This window comes from Brassica oleracea, chromosome C3 (genome assembly GCF_000695525.1).
Source record: "Brassica oleracea var. oleracea cultivar TO1000 chromosome C3, BOL, whole genome shotgun sequence".
In the NCBI taxonomy this organism is placed as follows: Eukaryota; Viridiplantae; Streptophyta; class Magnoliopsida; order Brassicales; family Brassicaceae; genus Brassica; species Brassica oleracea.
Genome location: NC_027750.1, coordinates 1,644,107 through 1,671,906, shown reverse-complemented (window position 1 = coordinate 1,671,906; position 27,800 = coordinate 1,644,107). Strand labels below are relative to the sequence as shown.

The 27,800-nt window shown below is 34.4% G+C and overlaps 6 protein-coding genes and 1 pseudogene across 7 annotated transcripts; 4 read left to right on the top strand and 3 right to left on the bottom strand.

Annotated features, from left to right (window-relative positions):
* The first annotated feature begins 3,043 nt into the window (after positions 1 to 3,043).
* On the top strand, positions 3,044 to 3,826 carry LOC106329630. The gene has a single exon (XM_013768315.1). The coding sequence runs from the start codon at positions 3,044 to 3,046 to the stop codon at positions 3,824 to 3,826; it is 783 nt and encodes a 260-aa protein (XP_013623769.1).
* A 1,678-nt stretch (positions 3,827 to 5,504) lies between these two features.
* LOC106332656 (transcription factor MYB29-like) lies at positions 5,505 to 7,493 on the bottom strand. Its single transcript, XM_013771134.1, has 3 exons — positions 7,101 to 7,493; positions 6,833 to 6,962; positions 5,505 to 6,509 (listed from the first exon to the last, which is right to left on the bottom strand). Exons 1-3 carry the CDS (start codon positions 7,231 to 7,233, stop codon positions 5,780 to 5,782), a joined length of 993 nt encoding a protein of 330 aa, XP_013626588.1. The 5' UTR covers positions 7,234 to 7,493; the 3' UTR covers positions 5,505 to 5,779.
* Positions 7,494 to 16,424: 8,931 nt separating this feature from the next.
* Positions 16,425 to 18,300, top strand: LOC106329493 (putative kinase-like protein TMKL1). Its single transcript, XM_013768158.1, has 2 exons — positions 16,425 to 17,068; positions 17,746 to 18,300. The coding sequence occupies exons 1-2, from the start codon at positions 16,558 to 16,560 to the stop codon at positions 18,261 to 18,263; spliced, it is 1,029 nt and encodes a 342-aa protein (XP_013623612.1). The 5' UTR covers positions 16,425 to 16,557; the 3' UTR covers positions 18,264 to 18,300.
* LOC106329491 (F-box protein At5g07610) lies at positions 18,223 to 19,715 on the bottom strand. Its single transcript, XM_013768157.1, has one exon. The coding sequence runs from the start codon at positions 19,529 to 19,531 to the stop codon at positions 18,272 to 18,274; it is 1,260 nt and encodes a 419-aa protein (XP_013623611.1). The 5' UTR covers positions 19,532 to 19,715; the 3' UTR covers positions 18,223 to 18,271.
* Positions 19,716 to 20,168: 453 nt separating this feature from the next.
* On the bottom strand, positions 20,169 to 21,372 carry LOC106329629 (annotated as a pseudogene).
* A 1,280-nt stretch (positions 21,373 to 22,652) lies between these two features.
* Positions 22,653 to 24,609, top strand: LOC106332929 (oleosin-B1-like). Its single transcript, XM_013771416.1, has 2 exons — positions 22,653 to 22,985; positions 24,274 to 24,609. The coding sequence occupies exons 1-2, from the start codon at positions 22,708 to 22,710 to the stop codon at positions 24,290 to 24,292; spliced, it is 297 nt and encodes a 98-aa protein (XP_013626870.1). The 5' UTR covers positions 22,653 to 22,707; the 3' UTR covers positions 24,293 to 24,609.
* Positions 24,610 to 25,670: 1,061 nt separating this feature from the next.
* Positions 25,671 to 27,719, top strand: LOC106333245 (oleosin-B1-like). 2 transcript variants are annotated; one of them, XR_001268322.1, is made up of 3 exons: positions 25,671 to 26,015; positions 26,947 to 26,998; positions 27,360 to 27,719. XR_001268322.1 is itself a non-coding variant. In XM_013771712.1 (2 exons), exons 1-2 carry the CDS (start codon positions 25,735 to 25,737, stop codon positions 27,376 to 27,378), a joined length of 300 nt encoding a protein of 99 aa, XP_013627166.1. In that variant the 5' UTR covers positions 25,678 to 25,734; the 3' UTR covers positions 27,379 to 27,719. The 2 variants fall into 2 exon arrangements, 1 of the variants encoding a protein (XP_013627166.1); XM_013771712.1 differs by lacking the exon at positions 26,947 to 26,998 and having other exon boundaries at positions 25,678 to 26,015.
* Positions 27,720 to 27,800: the final 81 nt, after the last annotated feature.

The window sequence follows — 27,800 nt, the reverse complement described above, 5'->3', positions numbered from 1 at the left end:
TTGCGTGGAATATTGACGTGGTCTTTACGACGAATCGCCCTACTTCGTCTTTACGACGAAATATATTCCTCGCTAAGTTACGACGAATTAGCGAGGAAATATGTGTTACGACGGACGAGTAACGAGCAAACGCGCTTCCTCGCTATTTCGTCGTAAAGCCTCTTTTACGACGAAATAACGAGGAAAACCGCCCTCGTTAAGGTGATGTTTTCTTGTAGTGATTGAATTCAATCCCAGAAAATTTAAATTATGCATATTGTAGAAATTTTTTACAAAAGATCTTTAGTTTAGTGCAAAGCGTACCAACAAACATGAATCTTTTGGAGCGGTTCAGAGTGGTGTTAGAGAAAACGTAGATGGTAGAATTAGTGGCTATAGAATCAGCTATGTAATATTAAAATTATACGATTATGCAATATAAAGACGATCCTATGAATAACTAAGCAACACATGAAGACTAAAAAGATGAAGATCTGATTATGTTTTATGCAATTGCATTTGTTGAAATTATACTACAAAAGAAATCGTTAATCATATAAGAAAAAATATTTTAGTCTTTTACCGACCGCTGTTCCGTTATCCAATCATTTCATTTCGTTGCTCTATTATTTTTAGTTAATCACCGATACGAAGTAAGAATAAAAGAGCAGACAAGTGACATGTTTCAAAGTCCCAGGAAGGAGGTTAGGTAGCAAGAATCTTTGCACAGTACACGTTTATGGGATCATTCATCTGTCTTCGATCACACGTACGTGACAGCATTGTCCTTCCCTCTATGCTCTTCCACGATTCACTTTTATCATTGGTCTCTGAATAATTCAGATGTTATCTAGCTAATTTTAATTTTTAAAAACATTTTCTCTCTAATTCGTATGTTATCTAAGCTACACCGTTCTGACGCTTTAAGTTTTAATAAGTCTTCGTGTAAATATCTGAAATAACGATTAACGGTTTATCAGATTACTGATTACTCTTCTTTCGTAAGCTAGGTGACTCTTCTTTCTTTTTTTTTTTTTTTAACACACAATGCTTATATTAAAATTAAAAGCTCAATAGGCTAAGTCGGTTACAACCGCAGAGATCCTCGACGGTAAACTGATAAACGAAAAAAACTAAGACATGATGAAAGATAGATGTGGCTAAGGAGAGAAGAGACCCATAGAGAAGCTTCACTTGTAGTCCTAAAGCCCGCGTTTGAAGAAACGCAAAGAAGTCGAAATCGACGTTGAGGAATCCAACCAATGAGTTTTGAGAGCAATAAGTCTGTGAACCTCCGTAGAGTATAACAGATCCAGTGATAGGGTCGCAGTGTCGACTCTGTGAAGAACCGTCGATGCTTGAGACGACATAGTGTAATGGAGACGCAACGGTAACGTAGTAGCGAGTAAATCTGGCGAGTCCATACTCTTGCACAGTAGTTCCTGCAACGAGGAAATAGGTGGGGGATCGGAAAGTTGACTCTGTGAAGAACCGTCGATGCTTGAGACGGCGTAATGTGATGGAGGCGCAGCAGTGACATAGTAGCGAGCAAATCTGGCGAGTCCACACTCTTGCACAGTAAATCATAGAGACGCTGCGGCAGTTGAATAGAACAATGTAAAATCTGAACCAAATCTTTGGAGGGGTCGTCGCTTTAATCGAAAACTTCACAATGGAAGATTCTGCAAACAAACCAAAGCTCAAAGAATGGTCGGATCCCTGTAGAGTCTCAGCGGGGCATGATTGGGATGAGGTGACATAGATCATAGTGGTATCGGCGTTGCTGAGTTGACGAAGTGTGACGAAAAACAGTCGCGAACCGGATTCAAAAGATTCCCCGGAGATAGTGGAATCCATATCCTGCTGAAGAGTGAAGAACATCACGACTGCAAGGAGGGATGTGGTGGTGGCTTGCGGCGTCGGAGAAGGTTTGACCATCAAGTGAGAACCGGTAAGAGGACCTAGGATATACGTCTGTACTGCTTCCCGAACTGGTCGACATTTGCACCTAGGCCATGATGTGTGAGCAGGCTTGGAAGATTTAGAAGATGGGCCATTAGAAGTCCAACTCTGTTCCAGGCCAATCATTTGTGTGAGAGCGGGTCTAGGAGCTATGGCACGCGGAGGGAGACAAGTATCTCGGACCCCATTCTCACCGGAGTAGATGTCGATGGCTGAGAGACAGAGGGTATCACGAGGTGGCGATGGTGAGGCGCGAGTCTCTTTGGAGTGGTCATAGACTCCGGTGCAGCAGTTCGAAGATGAGTCGGGTTTGGCGTTTGAAGAACGGATCTCGTCGATCCCACTCAAAGCTCTGTCTACGAGCTTTAACGAAGGGAGAGTTGATTGCAGCGGGTGGGGGTTTCTGACGGAGAGCTTCATCTTAATGGATACAGGATGGCCGTGGCTAGCAGATCTGTAGTAAGGAGCGCTCGGGAAGCCAAGGCGGAGCCATCTCTGGAGGGAGTATGTAACACGGAGAGAGGAAAGCTTACTTGAGTCAAGATTCTGATAAGTCCCAGAGAAGCAAGTAGGTTCGTTGGGCTCAAAGAGAACCTCCTCAAGCAGAGGCGGAGACGTCCGCGTCACCGGAAGGGACGAGGTAGCGGTTGCAGAAAAGACAAAAGCAAACTTAGAAACAGGTTGTTAACAGAGAAAATAGGTGATGTAGAGAAGGAGAGCCGACGAGGAGTCCCGACGCCGGCGAGAAAACACGCCGCCGGCGTCGGAAGCCATAGATCTGAGCTGTCTCGAGAGTTGTGTCTGGGAGGATGACGGCTAGGGCGAACTAGGTGACTCTTCTTTCTTGTTCCATATTCCCCACGAAAACACTCGCAAATGGATTATTCAACGTGGAGTATGACATATTGATGATTGTCTCCTCTTCGTAGCCCCTTGGAGCCCTGTTAACTCATTCAAAGTCCCTGAGATCTCTACTTTACCGATGTGGGTTACTCTTAAGAACATCTCAGATTCATGTTTTTTAAGATCGGGCATCAGTCATATAACTTCAGGGCTAGGAGAACCAATGCTTACTCACAAACCTCGCTTGGATCCAACAAAAATGGGAGAACCAAAAATATTAGTGGAAGTTGAGCTAGACAAACCTTTTCCAAAACTCATTGCTCTTGATGACAAGCAAGGTAATATCTATTTGGTAGATGTTGAGTATTCTTGGATCCCAAGTGCTTGTGAGAGATGTGGAGCTCTTGGTCATAAGGCAAAGAGATGTCTTCTCCCTGCTGCGTCTATAAATTCTGATCCGGCGACAAAGGAAACTGATAAACCGGATGATCAAGTCCCATTGGTGGACATCAATCACTTGTTGCAAAGCGGCAGGTCCGTGTCCAACACTCTTTTTCTTTCTGTTCATCAATCATCTATGAACATTGAAGAATCTTCCATCACTGAACCCTCTGAAACTGAAACTACCAATACGGTCTCTCCTTCGCATGAGGTACTTTCCCCCTCTTGCTCAAAATTTGAAAACACTTTGCCTATTTTAGCAGTTGGAAACACTGCTCCTTCTCACTCACATGTTATGGAAGAAATTCCATCGAAATCAACTATTTTGGAGAGCTCTCAAGTCTCTGATCATGAGCAGCTCAGTGGTCCTTATTCTCCTCATACACTTAACCGTCAACAATTTCGTATGGAACCGGAAATTCCGTTGTCATATGAAAAAGAAACAGGTTTTGAAAAAGTTGGAGATGCTTCTAGTTATAGTCTAACTAGAGGAGGCAGATCAATTAAACCAACCCAAAAAATTCAAGAAATGGAATGGACTAAAGGTAGAGGAAGAGGCAAAAAAGGTCATCGTAACCGAGGAACCTCCTTCAATAGTTAGTTTGTTTCCATTTTATCATCTCGGATTCATTGTTGGATCTTAGTCTAAGATCTTATTGTATCCTTTGCTTGTTGCAATCTTTTTAAAACTTATGGGTGAAAACCCATCTCTTGTACTACTTATGCATTTTAATTTGAAAGCCTTTTTACAAAAAAAAAAAAAAAGATTACTGATTACTGATTTCCAAGGTGATTTATAAGTTCTATACTGTATTTTGGATTCTTGGATAGGTATTAATGTATCATTGATCATATATGCAGAGTCGGTCATGGACATAACAATACAAAACATTCGTTTATGGTTATCAAAATTTTATTAGTTAATGTATGTATTATTTTGATCTCTAAGTAACTAAGAAAAATATATATTTGGTAATTATTTCAATCTATAAATCTCAGGACCTTTCTTTCTTGCTTGTATGTATAATAAATGGTGATCGCGACACTTAAAAATACGTGTGCTAAAAATACGTGTGGACCTTTTTTACTCAAAGTATTTTTTAGTATGTGGAGTCAAATCATTGATAATACCGTTTAGAACGTAATTATAGTATCTCTTAAGTATCTATATTGAAAATCTTCGATAATTGATTGAATGACTGAGCGTTCCGACACTTTCATGACTCTATATCCACTTTCTTGAGTCTATATCCAAAGTATCTTAGGTCATTCAAAAAAAAATTATATACGCAAAAGTGTGTGGATTAATTGTGTGTTACATTATCTAAATCGATTTCCAGGAATTAGAGGCCGCTAAAGATTCCCAGTAGCAAATCAAATTTCGAAAGAAAAAAAAAAGGAAATTGAGGAATTAAAGTCGTTGACGAGCAGCCACGTGAAAACCAACGCTCTTGAATCACAACATACTATATGTACTGTGATGACATCATCAATGAATGTTTTATTAAAAGTGGCTTTGTTTGCACAAGACATTATGTTTACTCACTTATTGCTCTTTAGCTTTTGAGTATAATGAAGAATTTTTGGACCATATACTTATACAAATTGGGAGCATCATCTTTTTCTTGGTTGTTTTTATTCATTTATTGGTAATTTTGCTATTCCAAATTATGTTGAAAAGAAAAGGATGATGCGGTATGCCCCCACGATTGATTACGAAAGATCACACTACTTTATATGTAAACTGAAAACAATTTCAATAGACTTTATGAATATTTACCAAAGGAAAAAAAAGTTTATCAGTATAGCTTTTTGTCTAGCGAGAAGTTGTAGATAGTCGGTAGATTATTCAAATGAATAAAAATTAGCTTATGTTCACTAAAATGTTATCGTCTTATTTAAAAAAAAAAGATTTAGTGGAAATTTAACATGAACTTTTCCTTAAGATATTTTGCTGTAACACTGCAAACTCGTTTATGATCTATATGTATATCAGTATATCTATATGTCTTGTTTATTTGATGATTACCATGTTAACTTCTAATAATTATATAAGAATAGCATCTTTAAAAAAAATTCGTTAACAAAAGAAAAACTCATCGACTTATCCGTCCATCTGTTTAGTTTATAGAAAACTGTATGTTTGAAGATGGTTTTTTTACCTATCACCCTGTTACAGAACTTCTAATACTTATAATTTATATAAGAGTAGCATCTTTACAAATATAAAATGACATTTTGTTTAAAAAGGTGTAAAATTGACATTCATTATTAAGAGAAATATTACAATACATTGTTTTATTAAAATATGTAGAATACGCATATACAAAGCTATTTAAGAAATACAAGCTTTATTAAAAAAAAAAAAAACTCGCATCTACCGCAAATCAAATACAAACTGATCCACGAGTTTACATGGTTCTCTAACTAAGAGAATCCTTATTGGTTATGTAGTAAACATATAGTCTATATATGGCGAAATCCTATTCGTGGGCTTGCTAAACCATGAATTTAAACCGTAAGCAACCAACGGAACCTATGAAGTTCCTGTCGACTAATCTTGGTTCGTATCATAAGAAAAGTCGGAATCATCAAGAAGATAATTGGACCAACTGGTTATGTTTGGCATCATACCGTCTTCATCAACGTTTGTTGATGAAACATCAGACAAAAGGAGATCTTGATCATATCCTATAATGTTATCAGCTTCCTCGGCTGCATTGTTACTAAATTCCCCCATAAACTGCGAGAAATCGTGTTCGGAATTGTTGAAATCAAAGTTCACGTCGATGTCAAATTCATCCATCTGAAAATGACTAGTCTCGGAAAGGCCATCGTTGAGACATGGAGGAGACAGTGTTGTAGAGGGGATCAAGGTTCCTTCCATGGACGCTGATATGATATTGCCCATGGAAGCTGCCCTAGGTGCAACTTTGTTTAACAGTTCTGATGTATAACTCGATATCTTGGAGTTCAAGGTACCATAGTTTCTCGGTACCTCATCACGGTTGCTTATCTCTAGTAAATTGCATGAGCTTGAAGAGAGAGGAAGAGACTTTAGAGACATCGAACCCGAGTGTGATTGCTCATCTAGGTTACTCGGGTTTGAGTCATCTTGGAAATCAGAAGTCTTAGGCGTGGCCGGTTCAGGGGTAGAGCCAAGTGGCTTGTGGGTCAAGGGATCGATACCCTGATCGATCAAGCGTTTTTTGAGATTTGTGTTCCAATAGTTCTTGATCTCGTTGTCTGTCCTTTTGGGCAAATGTTTCGCTATGACCGACCACCTTGTACGCACAACGAAAAGAATAGTATTAGCAAAACTAAGTTGATCATGTGTTATAACTTAGAATATTTATTCCATGTTCCATAATAATAATTATTTTGATATTCTTGACACAAATTAAGAAATATATAAAATAAAGTCATTATGTTCAGTTGGTGATTGGTATTTTGTTCTAATTAAAAAGTATTTAAATTTGACTTGGATTCACTTAGATTTTCATGCCAAAATATAATGAAATTTCAAAATGACATCTACTTAAAAAATTAAAACTAATGTTGTTAGTTTAAAATTGCAGAAATAATGGTAAACGGCAAAGTATATTACTTGTTGCCACGAGAAGCGTGAAGCATGATGATAATCTGCTCCTCCTCGTAGCTAAATTCTCCTCTCTTGATATCGGGTTTCAAGTAGTTAGCCCATCGCAATCTACAACTTTTCCCACATCGTTTTAGTCCTAAACACCATAGCCATACAAAAATGAGTTTTTTTTCTTCTGAAAGCAACATCATGAGTTAGACCATACATAATTCACATATATATATACAAAATTATATATATTATGCACGCATGCGCGCGTCGATATATAATATACCAGCTTTTTGGGGAATGTCACGCCACCCTCCTTCACCATGCTCATGAATGTAAGAAATGAGTTTCTTGTCTTCTTCGATGGTCCATACTCCTTTCTTCAGCCCTTCTCGCACACAACATGGCTTTCTTGACATTTTTTCTCACCAGTATTAATATAAAACGATGTGGAAACTATAATAAGAGAGAACGAAAAAAACAGAAATGTCGTCTAATTTAAGGCAATAGACCAATAGATCTGTTCAGGAGAACTCTGATGCATTTGAAAATGAAACTAACTGAGAAACTATGATAGATGGTTAACTGATTACGAGTTTTCATGTTCAGGATGAACATTTGAAAACGATCGATGAGAGTAAAAGTTAAAAATGTATGAAAGATCTAAGACATAGCGAGCTACTTCTCTACAATGAATAAATCGTATGTGTTTATGAGCATATATATATAAGCCCCTATGGTGCATTAACTTTACTCGTGTTAATATACTTTAGAAAATCACATAGATTCCGGAACATCATGGCCAATGGTAATCGTAATGATTGGCTCCTTCCAGCACCCAGGTTGTGAGTTCGAAACTATCTCATGATGTCTCTGGACACCCCACACAGATATTGGTCTATGCTTTAGGGTTCATTTGCATATCCGGAAAGAGGGTCTATCCATGGGTTGCACTTCTCCTTAGAAATTAGTTTGGACCCTTCCATTGGTCCGGTATATCCCCAGATTAAACAAAAAAAAAATCACATAGAATAAATAAATAAATTTAAATAATAATAATAACACCAGAAAAGACACCACGGATGAAAACGAGACATAGTAAAAAAAAAGACAATAAATTCGATGGAAACCATTTCCCATGTCGGCAAAATCATTTTTAATTGTTTTAATAGTTAGAGTTGATCAGATTCCAACGATTCAACGACGAACTAATATATCAGTGGCTTTGTTTTCATATCTGAAAAGGATAGTGTCACAAACAAAAAGAGAGGATTCCAAATTTTAGCAAAAACAAAAAAAAAAAAAAAAAAAAAAAAAAAAAAAACAAAAAGAGAGGATAAGGTACAGTGATGCGTCTTCAGATGACTCTCCGGTGCTTTCTCGCGGTGGTTCTCAGCTAAATGTTTCCAGGCATGTCTGAATCAGTGAGGAGTACGGTGAAAAGGTAAGAAGTCTCGTTTATCCATAGTGCCTCAAACATTCTATGTTTATGTGTAGTAACTTGTAATAAAAATATATTCGAATGTAATTTATCTTAAATTAAGTTGCTTTTTATTTGGCCAAACCCTATGGAATCTTACTTTATTAAAAATATCTATGATTAAGCTACTCGTCGATATTAATCTCCTCTACAAAATTATTTAAGCTTCAGCCCAATAATTACTAAAAAATATTTATTTATCATATAATTTAATCATCACGTGTTGTTGGTCAGCATCAGTCCTATTTGTTTGCCACTAAAAACTGTACTCATAATTCAAGTAAAATCATGTTGCTTAATTAATTGGGATAATTTGAAAAATACCCTATTTATGATTTAAATTTTGAAAAATAAATCTAGTTTTTTCTTTTTTTGAAAACTACATTTTCTTGTTTGCAATAAGACATTTTTGTCCTAATTTGATTATCAATTACAAATTCTTATAATTAATATAATACTTTGGTTATTATTTTCCATGATTATTCTTTTGTAAAGATTTTATGTGATTTTGATGAAGTTGTTATCATTTGGTGTTTTTGTGTCAGAAAAAAAAAATTTGGTTGAATCTTCATTTTAGCAGTTGATCCTTTTTCACATCATAAAACAGATAAATTCAAACATTTTAAGAATGGTAAAAATACATAAAACCATTTGCAAGTAAGGAAAAAAATTGTAAAAAAAGAGAGGAGAATTGTAAAAATACATAAAACTATTAGCAGAATTTTCCAAGTAAGGAAAAAATTGTAAAAAAGAGAGGAGAATACATTAACACACTCTTTGATTCTAAAAAAAAATTGTCTGGATTGTTTTTTTGTTGAATCAAAGAATAGCAATTTGTTTGGATTGTTTCATGTATGTATGTCGTATATGAAAACAAGAAAAACAGTCACCAGGTTAGAATAGAAGATCATTAAGTGATTTGGTAACGTAGTGTTCGAAAAAAATTGTTTTTAAAAAGGTTATGTACTTCTGTTCTGAGAATAAGGATCTCTAGTTAATCATCAAGTAGTTAGTGGAGCTAATTTTCTATTTTATATCAAGGGTATTAAAAATAACGATTGTTGGTAAATTTGTTTTAATTTTTTTAATACGTTTTCCTGTTTTACATTAAAATATCAAGTTATATATTAGATAATATAAACATTAAATTTGGACAATATAGTCATTTCACTTATGAGTAAGTGTAGTTTTCAAAACAATAAAAAAAAAATGTAGTTTTCAAAATATAATCTCATCTAAATGTATTTTTCCAAATTTTCGCTAATTATTAATGTTAGTTTCTTCACATCAACTTGGCCTTCTGTATAGTTCTTTTGTTTCTAAAAAATTGTTAGTTATGTCTCTTCAGAATTTGCGGAGTTAACTAAAAGTAGTAATTAGTAACCAGGGGCGGACCGAGAACTTGTTTTAGTATGGGGCACAAAGTTTAATTTATATATATATTAGGGATGCATAAATAAATTTTGATTAATTACTAAAGAAAAAATAAAAAATCAGTGTGGAGCCTATGCCACACCTTCTTCTTACCTGGACCGCCCCTGTTAGTAACCCCACAGAAACATATATTTTATTTTTTTTTATAATCCAGGGGTTACCCGCTTCACGGGTCATTCCCCTTGGCCCGGTCAGGCAGCGGTCCACTTCATCCGGGAGGGCTTTACCTGGACTGGATCGAACCCAGTACCGCTTTGGTGTCCAGAGGAGACAGGGTAGTTTCCGCATGGGGAGGGAATCGAACCCGGATGGTGGTTGCCACCACAGGTCCGTCCTGCCACTTGGACTACCTCGTCCGGACTACACATAAACATATATATATCACACCATTTGTATGGTATTGGATCATAATGCATATTTCATGTTAATTAAAGAAAGTGATTATAGATAAATTTACATATTATGATTTTGCTTAATACAATCTCAACTTTTCTATAAGACCGACTAGATGCAAGCCATGCTCGAAAGACTGCTAGATTTTAAGAATTTGGAGTGAAATCTAGTGCATATATAAGTGAAATACACATATAATAATGATCAAAAATTACTTATTATTATAACATTTTAGTCACATGGATTATTTTATATTGGTGTCAAAAAAATTGTATATTAATTTTCTCTTTCAAATGCAGGTAAACTAAGTATAATTATTAGTCCAAAATCGTTCTTTGATTTATTAGTGGTACTCTTTTCAAAACTGATTCACTAGTGATAATATAAATTCGAAATCACCTAAGACTGCATTATTATAGTTAAGAAATAAGAAATTCACCAAAGTAAATAAAAAAGCGTTAAATATATTATTAGTTATTTTTGGCATGTTTATTGCTTAGGTTGTTCCTTTCATGATCACTGTAAATGCAACTTGAAAATATCTTTTTGGGTTAAAGATGCAAGTTGGAAATAATGTGGTTTGATTGATACAGATAAAACATGAACGCAATGGAGAGACGATCGAAGGTGCGCCTAATTTGATATTTGATTAAAATACGAAATCTACAGATTTTATCATCGTGCAGATATAATAATATATAAGAGATTCGTATCACCTTGCATGGCTGTTAAACTGATAGCAGTATTAATCTGAGTTTGTAATATTCAGTGAAAATTGATTTAACATCGTATATATGATAAAATGTTCAATTGAATTTTCATTGATATCTCTAAAGTAAATTTCACAGTTATAATTTATCTAATCCATAATCATTTCAGAAAAGTTAATGAATTAGTAAAAACCAATTCTTAATAGATTATGACATTTGATTTCAAATAATACTACCTCCGTTTCAATATAAATGATGTTTTAGAAAAAATATTTTGTTTCAATTTACATGAAGTTTTAACTTTTAAAGTTAATTTTAACTTTATTGGAAATTTTTCGACCAATTAGATTTTAGAGTTTTTTTTTAATTAGTTAACTGATTTTCAAATTTTATTTTTAAAATACTTTTTTAGAAAAACATAGTTTTCTCGATCGTTATGCAATAAGACAAAACATCAATATTATGAATATATGTAAGGCCAGTCCTAAGACCAGTCCCAAGATTATAATCATTTCATAACAGTTCTCCGCTAATGGCAGAGGCCTTGGCCTTGAGAAAGGCCATGATCACTGTGCGACAGCATGGACAAAAGAAAATGTTTGGATCCGATCCGACAATCTCGAACTCATTAAAGCTATTAACTCGAAAGCATTTTCTATGGAGCTCTATGGAGTTTTCAAAGATATTGAGTTCTTATCCTTATCTTTAGATTTCATTCTCTTTTCTCATGTATTGCGCTCATGTAATGTTAGAGCAGACTACTTGGCGAAAGATGCACATCTTCACGTCCCTTTGGCTCTGTCCTAAACTTTTTCTTGATATGAAATTTCGATTGTTCAAAAAAAGGAAAAAGAACAAAGGAGCTGATAGATTGATGACCTAGATAAAGGGAGATTGAGACATAGGCAATAGTCGTGGAGCACTAGTGAAACCTAAAAGAATAGAGAGAATAGATTTAAACAAAAAACAAAGTGAACAAATGATGCAACGTGGAGCCAAAGGAGGGCATAACTATGACATGCCCATTGACGCTCTATATGAAATGTTCATGTGGATGTCCGACTCTTCTATTTTTAATTTAAGTTTTATTTTCCTTTTTAATAAGTATTATTTTCTAATACTTCTAAGTATATAATTACTTCTAATAACTGTAGCCGTAGTCGTTAACCTAAGTACATGTTTATTGAGGGGTTCTTATCGTAATATAAGAAACCGTCTCTTTACTTTTAACTAAAAAAGTTAAGAGACGGTTTTTATATTTTGATAAAAACCTCAGCCTAAGAACCTAAACATGCTCTAAATGTAGTAGTATTTATTTGATATCATTTAACCTAATTTTGCCCTAAAAAGTAAATGAGATGCCGTCGCTTCTTCTGTGGGTCATAGACTCATAATTTATTTTTCTTATATTCCTCTCTAGGCCTGGGCGTTCGGTGATCCGTTCGGTTTCGGTCCGGGTGATTCGGATTTTCGTTGTTATGCTCATAAGTACCATTCGGTTTTTACTAATTATCGGATCGGGTTCGGTTCGGTTCCTTCCGGATTCGGTTCGGAACGGATTTAACCAATGTTTAAAATCGTACAAAAATATATTTTTAAAAACCTCGAAAATTGACCCAAAAAATTTCAAAATATATAAATTATTTACAAATCTAATTAAAAATTAGTTTAAGAAAATTGACCCAAAAAATTTCAAAATATATAAATTATTTACAAATCCAATTAAAAATTAGTTAAACTATCTAAATTAACTAAAAAGTATTGAAAATAACAAATAAAACAAACTACAAAAATATTTTGAATACTCTAAAATATCTAAATCACATTGATATATATACAAACATTAACATATTTAACTAATTTCGGATATCTTCAGATCCTAATTCGGATTTCGGTTCGGTTCGGGTTATAACTAAAGTCCAAAGTAGTAAGCTCATAAGTCCCATTCGGATATTTTTGTAAAACATTTCGGATTCGATTTCAGTTTTTCCGGTTCGGGTTAAAGTCGGTATTTCAGATTGAGTTAAAAACGTCCGGGCCTATTCCTCTCTCCATGACAGAAGCCTTCCGACATTGATTACACAGTACTTTCTTTCCTCGAAAATATTCCCAACTATATCAGAAAATTATTTTATAAAATAGTGTAGATGATGTGATTACCCTGTCGTGGATAGCATGGTCGCGTGTCGTGATCAACACAGTTGAAATAATACAGTTCGATAACAGTCTACAACGTCAAACAAATAGCTTGACCCAGTAGGAATACATCAAATCGGCCCATATAATTCCTGGGCCTAAGAATGATTCACGAGAAGATAAATCAAGGATGTAACACAAAAATAGTTTTAGACATTCATTAGGGGTGGTTATTGTGTGTGGAGGATGAATATTTAGATCCCTTCTCCATGCATGGACCAGTACACACCACCCACCGAAGTAATCTTGTCCTCATGGCTATCTTATCACTCGGTTTCTTATAACTCTGAATTTAGGGGAAGAAATCATGCGGTTTTTGTTCTTATGGACACTGCTAAATGTATCTTTGAGGAGCAAAGAAGCCGGTCAGTTGATGCTCTTTTGTAGATTTGTAATCTTCCATGTGTTCTTGATTATTGTATACTTTTGATCTTAGGGTTAAGATTTCCGTCGAGGGATAGGATACTTCGATTCCTGTGAGTTGATGAGTCATTTCGGGTCATGTGGACGAATCTGTAATCTTGTCATTCCCAAAGACCCTATAACCAATGTTGTCGACAGGTTTGTTGAATGCATCTTTCCGTTGTGTGATTTATTCCCGGGCTCCAGGTAAATCTTTTTTTTCTTCCAGCGAACGTTCTTTTTTTCAACTTAGCGGAGAAGCGCGGAAGAGAAGGCCTTGGCATTTGATGGATCTGAGATGGGAAAATGGAATGTAATTGTTAAGGTTTTACCGCACGAAGACCTTGAGTTTACTACTGATCAACTGGCTTTTATGAGCATTGCACACTTTAAGAAAACCAGGTAAGTTGATGCATGCATGCCTTTTAGACATTGACTTCATTACTGATAAATTGAGTATCTTCTTGCAGGAGCCAAGGCATTTCCGTTAAAGGATATAACACTTCCCTTCCTTCGAATGACGGCAAGAGCGCTTTGAGTAAGCATTTCGCTTCATATGGAGAGATAACTGATGTTTTTGTTCTCAACAGGTTTGTAGCTTCTTTCAAAGATGTGCTTACTTTTTCCCCAAGCTAAATCAATTGTTCTTCTGACATAAGGCGGTGGAACTCAATGGAAGTAACATGGGAGGATGTGAACTAGTTGTTAAGGCCTTGCCAGTACCTAAAAGAAACCCCGGCCCACTTAGTCTTCCTTTCGGCTATACTGTCATTTGTTTCTTGATTCTTGATGTAAAATGTAAAACTACTTTTCATGAGTTGGCGGTTTATTTTTAGCTGAATGTGTTGAGGCTGCTCATAAGATACATATGGCTCAGAAGATGACTGGCAAAGTAGAGGAGAAATATCTGAAGAAGCTAGACAGAACCTAATGTTACTCGTTTTTTTTTACTACTCGATCTTTTTATGAATTGTGATACAATGCAACCTCTTTTTTTTATTACATGGTCTTTATTATGTTTGTTTGAATGTGTGTGGGTGACGACGTAATTAAGCTCGGTAATCAGTATGATTACAGTGTCAGATGATTGTCGCCATCCCTACCGCCTCTTAACATATGATTGAGTCGTTTTTCTACAATTTTCAAAATTGTTACAAACTTTAAGATGTTATTATGTTGTCTTTAAATTGTAAAAATGTGAAGGCCATCCATCACATGGATCTATTGCACTGATAAGTGATATTCGAACAAAATCAGCCATTTGATATTAAAAATAAGATTTTTTTAATGTACTTTTTATTCTTTTTTTCAGGGTGTGTGAATCACTTGTATATATATCACACTGGTACCATAAAAATGAATTCCCACCCACGTATCAATCTCAATAAATCTCCTTTTCCGTACATTATTATTTTGGGCCATGCATTTAAAATTAGCATACTGTTTGTCCCCACAGGATAAGTTTTAGCCAAAATGTAATGCTAAAGAAAACTCGTATGTTCCATCTTTTCAAATTGAAAGCTGATAATGTTGATAACGTTTGAATCAAAGTGGTTGATAAATTAAATAGTAATGAGATATTGGCTATTATCAAAACTGATATTTTATCAAATGGAGAGAACAACAAAGTATGCAAAACTTTGCTTATTTGATAAAGTGGCGTGCTGACACAAAAAACATATCAACACAACACTTATATGTTTTTTTGTTTGTTTACGTAGTTAGTATCTAATTCGGTTTGATCATAGGTGACATATTAGCTATATACACAGATTTTTATACGGCAGCATCAAATCTTACCGCAGTTTCATGACTGTATGTTTCCACCACAATCATTGGTGGTAAACAGTTTCAAATGATGATGTGGGCTTCTTGTAGAACCATGGCAATGTTGACGGGGATAGTGGGACCTAAACATAGGTGACTCGGAACCGTTTAACAAAAGATTAATCGTGATGTTTTAATCTTTACTCTTAAACACAATCATACCTATTCACAAAGACACAAACTAATGGGTATTCTGGGTTTTAAGCAAACATAATTAAGTAACTTTTTTTTGTTGTTGAAACAAACGATAATATTATACTAGAACAATCCAAATAAGATGTTAGATGTTGCCGTAAATTTGCCGGTCAAAGCTCCCCAATCAAAGATGTAAGATGTACCCCCACGCACTTCAACTACCATCACTAGTCAAACCCAACATTTATCATCACCACTTTCAACGTTTTTTTATTTCCTTGAGATGATGAGAATTATTTATCTTGGAAGAAAGAAACTAATGTGCTACTTGAGACATCATTTTTAAGTAGATAATAATAAATATTTTCATACGTTTTGTTATCACTATGTACTTAATATCGAGAGCAGAGAAGTGATTGGTAAGTGCAGCGAGTGTTTTCCACACTTTTTTTTTACAGCCAAAATAGTGTACTAATCATATTTTAGTGACCAAAATCAAACTTATACTCTAAATTTTTTAAAAGAAATATATTAGCTTTAAGAATCAAATTTTTATAGTTTTAGTGCTTTGAAAATTTTGAAATAATTATATAATAATAAAACCTACATTTACAGGAAAAAAAATCTCTGTCTAAATTATAAAGAAAAAAAACTTGAATTAGCAACCTTTATAAATCAAGTTCTTTGTCTTCATTTTACTGTACTAAGATTTTAGGGCCAATTACCTTTATAAATATAAAACTAGATAGCCATGTGAAAATCTTTGAGATGAAAAAACGTATGGTTTATAAAACATCAACCCGAACTAGTATAGTACTTGTTTGAAAGGAAAATACAATTGGGGATTATTACGCCATAATTGGTGGAGAATATGTCCAATAAATTGAGAAATAAAAAATATGATTCTGTATTTGCCTATGTATACAAAAGCCAAAAAATCAAAAAGTCAACATTGGTACAAAGGAAATAAAATATACTACTATTCTAGATCTGTCCTCTGAACTTAAATATCAACTTCATCTCCCATCACCATCAATCACTCTTTCTTACTTGCTTTCATCTGCCATCCCAGAGTTTCCATGTCCTTCCTCATAAATACTTTCTCCAATCTATTCTAAAGTCTAATCATTCATCTCTCCCTAGAGAAGAAGAATAACATTCAAGAAATGAGAAAAGACCATATGTTAACATTGTTACTAGGAGTCTCTATATCAGCATTACTGATCTTAACCTTCTTCATCTTCTTCTTCTTCTTCAGAAGAAAACAATCATCCACCGAACCAGATCAATACGACGTCGAATCACTCGACCATAAGGTCCATAACAAACATGGCTCTTCCTCGGAGACAGAGGAGCTCGTGACTTTTCAAGGAGGAGAAGATCTAACGATCTGCGATATACTCGATGCTCCGGGAGAAGTCATCGGGAAATCAATGTACGGGACTCTCTACAAGGCGTCGCTGCAACGCAGCGGGAATGTTAGAGTCCTCAGGTTTCTCCGACCGGTTTGTACAGTGAGATGCGATGCTAAGGAGTATAGTGACGTCATCGAGACGCTTGGGTTTGTTCGACATGAGAACTTGGTTCCTCTGTTGGGTTTCTACGGTGGAAACAGAGGAGAGAAGCTTATGGTTCATCCTTTCTACGTTTCCGGGAATCTCTCCGACTTCATCAAAAGTAAGCACTCTGTTTCTTTATTTTTATTTTTTATGTTTGTCATCTACTCTGTTTCTTTATTTTCTTGAAACAAATACAAGAAAGTCTATTTCTTTTCATAATGTATCAAGCTTTTTCTTAAGCATCAAACTTTTGTTTAATAAAAAAAAAAAGTATCAAACTTTTTACATTTCCCGACAGAAAGTAAAGATTTAAACTTTAAAGATTCTTGTTTTTGGGTTTTTTTCATTACAAACAGAATCATGAGAATATATTTTCCCGGGGAAAATGGTTAGAAACTTCTAAACTCATGAAAGGATCTGAGGTACAGTTTGCAGTTTCATGATGGTGATATTACTTACACATCTAGCTTCAGACATGTAGAAATATATACATATATTCATAGAAATATAAAAGAAAAACAATGTATTATCATGCACACAGCTGGAAATATACACATTAGCTGGATCATTTAGTTCAATGTTTCATTGTTTTATTTAAGCTTTTTTAAAGCATAAACAACTCATACTAGTATATTGTATCTTTGTCTTGTCGGTACTACTTTTGTTTCACTTTACACTTCATTAGTTTAGTTCAGTAAGAACATTATGACATAACTTGAAGAAGTCTTGGATAACACTCAATCTCAACAGACCCTAGTCTAAAAGACAGTTACATTCTTGTTTTTTTTTTTTCAGGTGGAGGTGAAGAATCTATAAAATGGAGCAACATTCTAAGCATCACTATTGGAATATCCAAAGCTCTTGATCATCTTCACACAGGAACGCAGAAACCAATCGTCCACGGCAATCTAAAATCCAAGAACGTCCTTCTCAACTCGAGTTTCGAGCCTCGAGTCTCTGATTACGGTTTGCATCTGCTCTTAAACCAAGCAGCAGGGCAAGAGATTCTTGATGTCTCAGCAGCTGAGGGATACAAAGCACCTGAGTTGGTAAAGATGAAGGAAGTGAGCAAAGAGAGTGATGTCTATAGTCTCGGTGTGATCATGCTTGAGCTAGTCTCTAGTAAAGAAGCTATAAACAAAGGGGATGATCATAAGTTGTACCGTCCTGAGATTCTCACTAGTAATGGTTGTGATGATCTGAGTGAAGAAGGTTTACTCAAATACTTTCAGCTCGCAATGTCTTGTTCCTCTCCTTCTCCTTCTCTTAGACCAAACACGAAGCAGGTCTTGAGGAAACTCCAAGACATCTAGTTATTCTTCTAGACGTTAGCAAGAGACTCAATAAACTGAAAAGATCTTCGGAATCCGTAAAAAATCTCACCACCATCATCGGATGTCTCGAAGCTGCAAAGCTTCTTGAAAGTCTTGCTGATGAAGTAGTACTTAACAGCCTTGTTTGGTATGTGAAGGACTATGTATGAAGACTCAGCATCTGTCTCTCCTTTTACAAAACCGATGACGGAGAACGAATAGATCTTCCTATTAGTGTAGTATTCGGTTCCGATCATCTCCGGAAAAGCTGCCGCAAGTGGCTCTAAGTCAACATGATACTTCAAGAACCAGGTTGAGCCGGTTCTGTTCATTTCGTAGACAGATAAGTCTGGAGAACTCAGATCGTTTACCTCGATGAAGTAAAGATTTCCTCTTGATTCTTCTATGAACCTCAAGGTGCCGACATCAGGTGGATCCTCCTCGTCGTCTTGGTGATCAAGAAAAGGGAGAGGAAGGGTCTTGATTTCCTCTGTTTCGATATCGAAAGAGAGACAGACTCTTGAGTTTGGACCGAACCAAAACCAGTGAACTGCACCGTTCCAGAAGACGGTGTTAACGGTTTGAGGAAGAGCGAAAGAAGGAACCGAGAGAAGTCTTCTCCAAGGTCCTTCGTTGGAGGTGTAAACCTCTATATGGTAAAAAACAGAGGAAACAGGGGAAACAGAGGAGATGCTACTTTTTCTGAGGCAAAAGACTTTGTAGTGAGGAGATTTAGAAGGATCGAAAGCTAGAGAGAGCGCCACGTGGTCGATGATCCGAGGGAGGAGAGTCTTCTGGTTCGTCGTGGGATTGTAAACGTAGAAGTTTCTGTTGAAATGGTTAGGAGGACAAGTGCATTTGCAGAGGAGAAGACCGTTGGTTGATTGCATCACGATGATCGGAGTTGGATGATCTGCGAACCGAAGCGGTGATGATAACGAAACCCGCTGCTCGTTGACTTCTTCATCGTCATCGTCGAGAAGAGAGACGAATCTGTAGTCAATGTCTCTTGTTCCTTTTAAGTAAAGGCCTGAGATTGGGAGGGGATGTTTGGAACTGATGATGCGGTTGGAGAAGTTCGGGTTTGTTATGAGAGAACGCCAGCGTTTTGATACGCGTTTGCATTTGATGAGGGTTTTGATTGGGAGAAAGGAGAGGATGTGGAGCAAGACATCGTCGAGATCTGCTACGATCTTGGCTGGTGAAGAAGAGACACGGATTCTTGCTGATCTTGGAGCTTTAGTTCTCGTTCTTGAACAAGAAGACATCGCTTTAGAGTGGTTTTGGTGTTTAGGGGTTTATAGGAATGAAGAGGATAAGAGATTGTTATGTTGGTTTATAAAGAGAGTTAAAGGATGTGATGTGTTCTGTTTTCAAGAAGATTGTGGAGGAAGCTATTGTAAAGTTTTGCTTATCAGGAACTCTTTGGGTTTCGTTGACTTTTTTGACTATTCAAACATGGTGTAATGTTCTGTTTTTATTTGTTCCCGGAAAAAAAACGAGTAACTGTCTAAACAGAAATTACCGAACTTTCACATAGAAAAGATCTTTCTTCACTCTTACAATATAGTTTGGCAATTCTTGCTATGAGATTTTTGGATCTTAAGCAGATCTTGTAGGTAGAATCTTATTTGATTCTGCTTATATTTGGAAAGTAGAACCTTAGATATGTTTTGTTTTTGGAACTTACGAATATTTAGTGAATGTGTGAAGCTTATCTGTTGGTTTGATACTGACAAATACAACTAGTCCTATGTAAAGGCAGATTTTGAATGGACCGGGTTCTAATCAACATAAGATGATAAACTTTGCACATCCAAGGTGTTGAGAAGTTTGGGAACATTTTGAGGTACTACATGTTCTAGATGAAAGTATCACATGAAATACTTCAACGAGAATGAAACTGAATCTATAGTGACCAGTTGAAGATGGGAATGGTTGGATGATGTGAGTGGAGATGCAGAGTTCTGACGTATAGCGAGATTGAAAAATATCAAGATCGAGTTGGAGCTAAGTCGCTGACTTGGAGATTGGATCTGGAGTCGAGCTTGAGCTAAACTAAAGGTTACTTGAAATGTGAGCAACTCGAGATTTACTTTGGAGAAAAGAGATTTATCGAAGGAATACTGCCATAAGATTTTATAAAAGATTTGAAAATATTCAATAAAAATATATATTTTCTTTGGAAAGTTGGCTAGCGTCAGCCATGAAACCTACTGAGTAAAGATCATAAGAAACATGTAAGGCTAGTGTTTTTTCTGTTTAAGCTAGTCTTGTGAGTTCATCACTTTAAAAAGATCTAGTAAATACATATTTTTTATAGAAAAATTCATCGTGTTCATCTGGTGTAGTACTGCGTGACATAGTACTCGTAGTACTCTCTGTATCAGACTCATCTTCCACTTACATTAGACGTTAGCAAGAGACTCGATAAACTTGAAAGATCTCCGGGATCCATAAAAGTTATCAACACCATCATCTTGGGATGGCTCGAAACTGCAAAGTTTCTTGAAAGTCTTGTTAATGAAGTTGTACTTAACAGCCTTGTTTGGAATGTGAAGCACGATGTACTGTTCCGCGTCTATCTCTTCCTTCACAAAACCAATGACAGTGAACGCGTAGATCCACCTATAGGTGTAGTATTCAGTAATGATCATCTCGGGAAAAGCTGCCGCAACAGGCTCTAGGTCAACATGATACTTCACTGACCAGCTTGAGCCGTTTCTTTCCATTTCGTAAACCGATAAGTCTGAAGAACTCTGGTCATTAACCTCGATAAAGTATAAGTTTCCCCTGGATTCATCCATGAACCTCAAGGTTCCGACATCATCAGGTGGATCCTCGTCGTCTTGGTGGTCAAGAGAAGGAAGCGGAAGAGTCTTGACCAAACCAGTGAACTGCAGAATACGGTGTTACCGAGCTCGGTAACGGTTGGAGGAAGAGTGAAAGAAGGAACCGAAGCAACTCTTCTCCAAGGACCTTCGTTATAGGAGTAAACCTCTAAATGGCAAAGAACAGAGGAGTTGCTTGTTTTTCCGAGGCAAAAGACTTTGTAGTGAGGAGATTCAGAAGGATCAAAGGCTAGAGAGAGCGCGACGTGATCGCTCATGACGACGGGTGGGAGAAGAGTCTTATGTTTGGTGTTTTGTCTGCAATTGCGGGTTTAATAATTTTACAAAAATATATAAATAGATATATTATCAATTCAAAAATTATTAGAATAAATTATTTTTATGCTTTTGAAATATCTAATTATTAATTAAATATTTAATTTTATATATGATAAAAGATATTTTAATGAAAAATAATTAATTACGTAAAATAAACTTGAAAACATTCATATATACATAAAACTATATACATATATTTATATTTATTTCAAAAATATTCAGACGTAAAATATTTTTGGATAACATAATATATAATCTTTTTAAATAATGATGATTTCAAATTAATGAAATTCATTTTAAATTTATGGGTAATTATATATTGAAAATGTAATGTAATGATTTATTAAGATTAATAAAAAATTTAAACGTTCTAACTTTTAACGTGAGGGCGAATAAATCACTTTACAAATAATAATATAAATAGTTTTGGATTCTTTGCCAAAAAATTTCAGAAATTATCACAATGAATGATTTTGATTGTCCTAAGAAATTTATCGTAAAAGATAGGTGATTCATTCTATCTTATGTGATATATATTTTAAAATAGTCATTATAATAATACTAAACCAAATATATATATATATATATATATATTGATATTACTAAAGTAAATATAATATAAATTTAACTATAACATTATCCTTATAATATTTTAATTATTCTCAACAAATTATCAGTTAAATTACTAAATTATTTATTAAAATTAATAATAAATTAAAAATATGACTAAACTTAAAATTATGAAAAACATGACAAATCTGCAAATTTATTTCTCAAATAATAGTATAGATATTTGTTAGTTGAATACAAATCACTTCAAACTTTTAATTGAATATATACTTTAGTTATTTCTAACAAACGAAAACACATTAAATATTTCAATTAAACTCTATCAAAGGTCAAACATAACAAAATTTCAAATTCCAAAACAAACCAAACCAACTATATTTAGACCAAACAGAACTATATGATAGTTGACCGTCCCACTAGCACAAAACGTATTTTAGAACGCTAATTAAAATAAAGCTAAAAAAGAAGCAAAAAAAGTGTGGCAGCCCAACAAAAAGAACAAATGAAAAGAGAAGGCATTGACGTAACGTAGAGCTCAACGTTCATCACCTGCATCGTTTCGTGTGAGATGAGCATGTACCGTGCACGTAGACCACACCACTTAATTTCTATGCAAATGAATCCCAACTTCTTAATAAATTCCCACAACCATCGGGACCAAAGAAGCAGGTTCCCTCTCTTCTAGCCATTCAAAAATAGTGAGAATGGGGTTGTTGAAGAAAAAACACGAGAAACATTCACATCCGACATTTAAGGGTTTCTTAACGGCCGTTTTAGCTACCATAGCCGCAATATTCCTCTTATTGCTCGCCGGTTTATCCCTCGCTGGCACAGCCGTGGCATTTATCGCCATTATGCCGCTATTCATCGTATTCAGTCCGGTTCTCGTACCAGCGGGTATTACCACTGGTTTGCTAGCTATGGGTTTAGCCGCCTCGGGCGGCTCCGGTTTGACGGCCCTCAGCATCATGTCGTGGCTCAAGTATTTAACACTAACAAAAGACTATCTATTATCATATACGCGTGCAAAATGTTTTAGAAAACTCGTTATACTAATGGAAGGTTTTACTATTTATACAAAATTTAATATAGATTGGAGAATACCAGATTAACTAAAGCATAATTAATCATTTTGAATCCAACCTATTTTTAAACTAGATGATATTCTCATTCAGAATAATTAGATCATAATAATTAGTTAATATTTTTGCTTTCATTTGTTTATATATTTTAAATCATGTTGTAGTAATATAAAATGTAAATAGAAATTATGTTAAATATCGCTATGTATCTTATCCCTGACATATGATTTCGTGTATAATAATTCAGATAGGTTAAAATATTTATTTTTGGTGTATTGGTTTACATTTATTTTTAAATTTCCCTCTATCTATTTTGATTCTAATTAGGTTAAAATTTATTTTAATTTTAATTGCATTTAGTTAATTTCATATTATTAGCTTTGTAGATAATTTTTATAAAATTATGTTTTGATGTACTTTATATTGTGTGGGAAAAAATAAAAATATGCAAATTTAATAGATTAGGAATTGCATTAGCAAACATAACCAATAGTGTTTTGAAAATTTATGAACACATATAGATATTCATAAAATAATTTAATCATAATAATTGGATTTCATATTCATTTGTTAAAAATGAGTGTTCCACCACCGTTAAATCTGTCTCCTTGACCGCGTTTTCGAACATGACGTACAAAGTTACAAAAAAATTATAGAGTTCCTTGGTCGTGAACAGTTTTGAGCTGTAACTATTAAGAATTTATATCACAATATATTTTTGATAACGAGGCTTAAATATATGTAGGAAATTAGCGGTTAAGGAGCTGCCAAAAATTCTGGGTCAAACGCTCGTCACAGGTGTTCACTCCCAAATTTTGTAGACTATATAAAAACCGAAACTCAAATATTGATATAGCATCTCATAAGCTATATTTTTTTTTTAATAAGAGACAAAATTTGTGGTTTGGACCAAATAAAAAGTCCAATCAAGTAAAATATAAATAAACTAAAATAAAATAAAATTTTATTGACCAACGTGTTTCACATTCTTTTTAACAAATGTTTCTTTTTTGAAAAAGAACAAACGTATTTTTAAGTTTTATGCTTTTCTTTACTTAAGGTGCAAACACAGTTTTATTGATATTCTCAATAATTTATGTTTTATTGGTAAGTTAATATTTTATATATATATAAAACTTTTATATTTGTTGACAAAAATAATAATTTTTAATTTTTATTTTGTTTCAGGTTCTCCAGGTGGCCATGAGTCGCACTGAATAAATGAAAAGAAGCTGTGGGCATAGCGAAATGATGATTTGAAATAAATGATATACAGTTACTATATTTCGTAAATTAAATCTAATTAACCCAACTTTTCTTACTAATAATTATTACGTGGGGATGGAACTCGAGTTTTCAAATAGCATCTTATTAATGTATGTCGTGGTACACAATAATGAAAAATGTATGCGTTTTCGTTATCTACTGCTATACTGTACTCTCTACAACTATACAAGTATTGTATATGATATCTAATAGTGTATCATTTTGAAAACGAAATAATGTTATTAATTTTTACCTTTAGACCAATGATTTGAGATTTAGCTGGCGCAAATATTATCCAACATATCAACTTTAAAAAAGAAAAAAACGTATCCACTTTGTCTTTATCATTTAAGTTCTTGTTTTTTACCAAGCTATCAAATGACACAATCTAAAGACCTCAAGGAACCATTAGAAGTTACAAGTAAATTTGGCTGTGGCCCATTTAATACAACATCTTAGCTGATCAAACAAGCTTGCTCGTTCTCTTATGGCCATTGAAGTTGCTATTTTGCAAGAAGCAGATACCCGTGAGACAACGCCCAAAGACGACGTTCTGAGTGTTTTTTTTTGGGTTAAAATGTTAAGATATTATAATCGATTTTCAAGTTTTACAGAGTTGTGGTGATCCCACTTATTACAAGAAAGAAAATATTAGACAGGAGAGAGTGAGAAAGAAAAGAAGAGCTGCATCAGGGAGGGAGCTGGCGGAGGTCGCAGTCGTGGAGGAATGGAGAGCAGGCGGTCGCGAATCATCCTGTCTATGCGGGAGATGGAGGCTTGCTGAGTTGAATTAGTCTTTTTCTTTTTGAACTACGAGACAGTTGAATTAGTGATGGTTGTAGAATTGATACAAATCCCATCTCCTCTTTGAAAAAAAAAACACATTTGTTCGTATGATAATTGAAGCATATGTAAAAATAATATTATACACAATTAGCTAACTAGCTAGTCATAACCTCCATTGTTTTATCATTTTAAAACTCTATCAAACCAACTATAGTTTTTTCTATCAAAGGTCAAACTCAACCAAATTCCAAAACAAACCAAACCAACTATATTTAGACCAAACAGAACTATATGGTAGTTGACCGTCCGACTAGGATATAAAACGTATTTTAGAACAGTACTGATTACTATAAAACGAAAAAGAGGCAAAAAAGTGTGACAACCCAACAAAAATAACAAACGAAAAGAAAAGGCATTGACGTAACGTAGAGCTCAACGTTCATCACCTGCATCGTTTCGTGTGAGATGAGCATGTACCGTGCACGTAGACCACACCACTTTCTATACACATGAATCCCAGCTTCTTCATAAACGCCAACTACCATCGGGACCAAAGAAGCAAGTTCCCTCTCTTCTAGCCATTCAAAATAGTTGAGAATGGGGTTGTTGAAGAAAAAACACCCGAAACATTCAAAGCCGACGTTGAAGGGTTTCTTAACGGCGGTTTTAGCTACACATGCTGCAATATTCCTCTTGGTTCTTGCCGGTTTATCCCTCTCTGGGACAGCCGTGGCATTTATCGCCACTATGCCGCTATTCGTCGTATTTAGTCCGGTTCTCGTACCAGCGGGTATTACCACTGGTTTGCTAGCTATGGGTTTAGCCGCCTCGGGAGGCTCCGGTCTGACGGCCCTCAGCATCATCTCGTGGCTCTACAAGTATTTAACACTAACAAAAGACTATCTGTTAACAAAAAAAAAATTTTTTTTAGAAAACTCGTTACACTAATAGAAGGTTTTATAGAAGGTTTTACTATATTTACACAAAATTTAATATAGGTGGGAGAATACCAGATTAATTAACGCACAATTAATGATTTTGAATGCAACCTATTTTAAAACTAGATGATTTTCTCATTCAGACTAATTAGTCAATATTTTTATTTTCATTTGTTCAAATTTTTTAAATCGTTTTGAATTATGTGAAATGTAAATAGAATTATGTTAAATATTGCTGACCTATCTTATCGTGACATATGATTTCATGTACAATAATTCAGGGGATAATTCAGATAGGTCAAATATTTATTTTAGGTGTATTGGAGTACATTTATTTTTAAATTTCACTCCATTTATTATGGTTCTAATTAGGTTTAAATTGAATTTAATTTTAATTGCAATTGGTTAGTTTCATATTCTTAGCTTTGTAGATAAATTTTATAAAACTATGTATAATTTGATGTACCGTATATTGTGTTGGAGAAAAATAAGAAACAAAGAATTTTTTTTGAAAACTTATGAACGCATCGTATGGATATTCATAAAATAAATCATAACAATTGGATTTCATTTTCATTGTTATAAAAATTTAAGATGTTTTATAATATAAATTAATTAGAAAAATATTTTAAATTTATTGAGTTAATTTCACTAAAGTGAAACTCATTTTTTGGGTTATACCATTATGATTAGACAAATTAAAATATAATTGTTTTTGAATTTTAGTTAACTTTTTTCTTCGTTTTACATTTGATGACACCGTTACAAGCAAATTGTAGAATTCCTTGGTAGTAACAGTTTTCAGCTGTTTCAATTAAGAATTGATATCACAGTATATTTTTGACAAGGAGACTTACTCAATTATATGTAGGAAATTTACGGTTAAGGAGCTGCCCAAACATCAGGTCTAACGCTCGTCACAGGTGTTCTTTGAATCCCAAATTTTGTAGACTATATAAAAACCGAAACTCAAATATTTATATAGCATGTAAGCTAATTTTTAATAAGAGACAAAATTTGTGGTTTGGACCAAATAAAAAGCCCAATCAAGTAAATATATATAAACTAAAATAGAATAAATTCTTTTTGACCAAAGTCTGTCACACTTTTTTTTGACAAATGTATTTTTAAGTTTTATGCTGTTGTTTTAACTTAAGGTGCAAACACAGTTTTAATGATATTCTCAATAATTTATGTTTTATTTGTAGGTTAATATTTTATATAATTAAATAACTCTTACATTTTTATGATAAAAAATGGTTCTTAATTTTTATTTGATTTCAGGCTCACCAGACGGCCGTGAATCGCATTGAATAAATGAAAGGAAGCCTAGACAAATGATGGTGAACAAAAAAAACGCCATAGACAAATGATGATATGAAAAACTTGATATACAGTTATATAATTTCACAAATTAAATCTAGTTAACCCAACTTTTTTATAGTAATAATTGTTACGTGGGGATGGAACTAAAGTTTTCAAATAGCATCTTATTAATGTATGTCGTGGTACCTAATACTGACAAATGCATGCGTATTTGTTATCTACTGCTATACTCTACTCTCTACAACTATACAAGTATTGTATATGATATCTAATAGTATATCATTTTGAAAACGAAATAATGTCATTGATTTTGACCTTTATGAAGATGAAGCAATAAGAAACAAGATGGTTGGTTAAGGTCTCAAGACAATGGAGATGCCACTACAAGGGACAAGCATG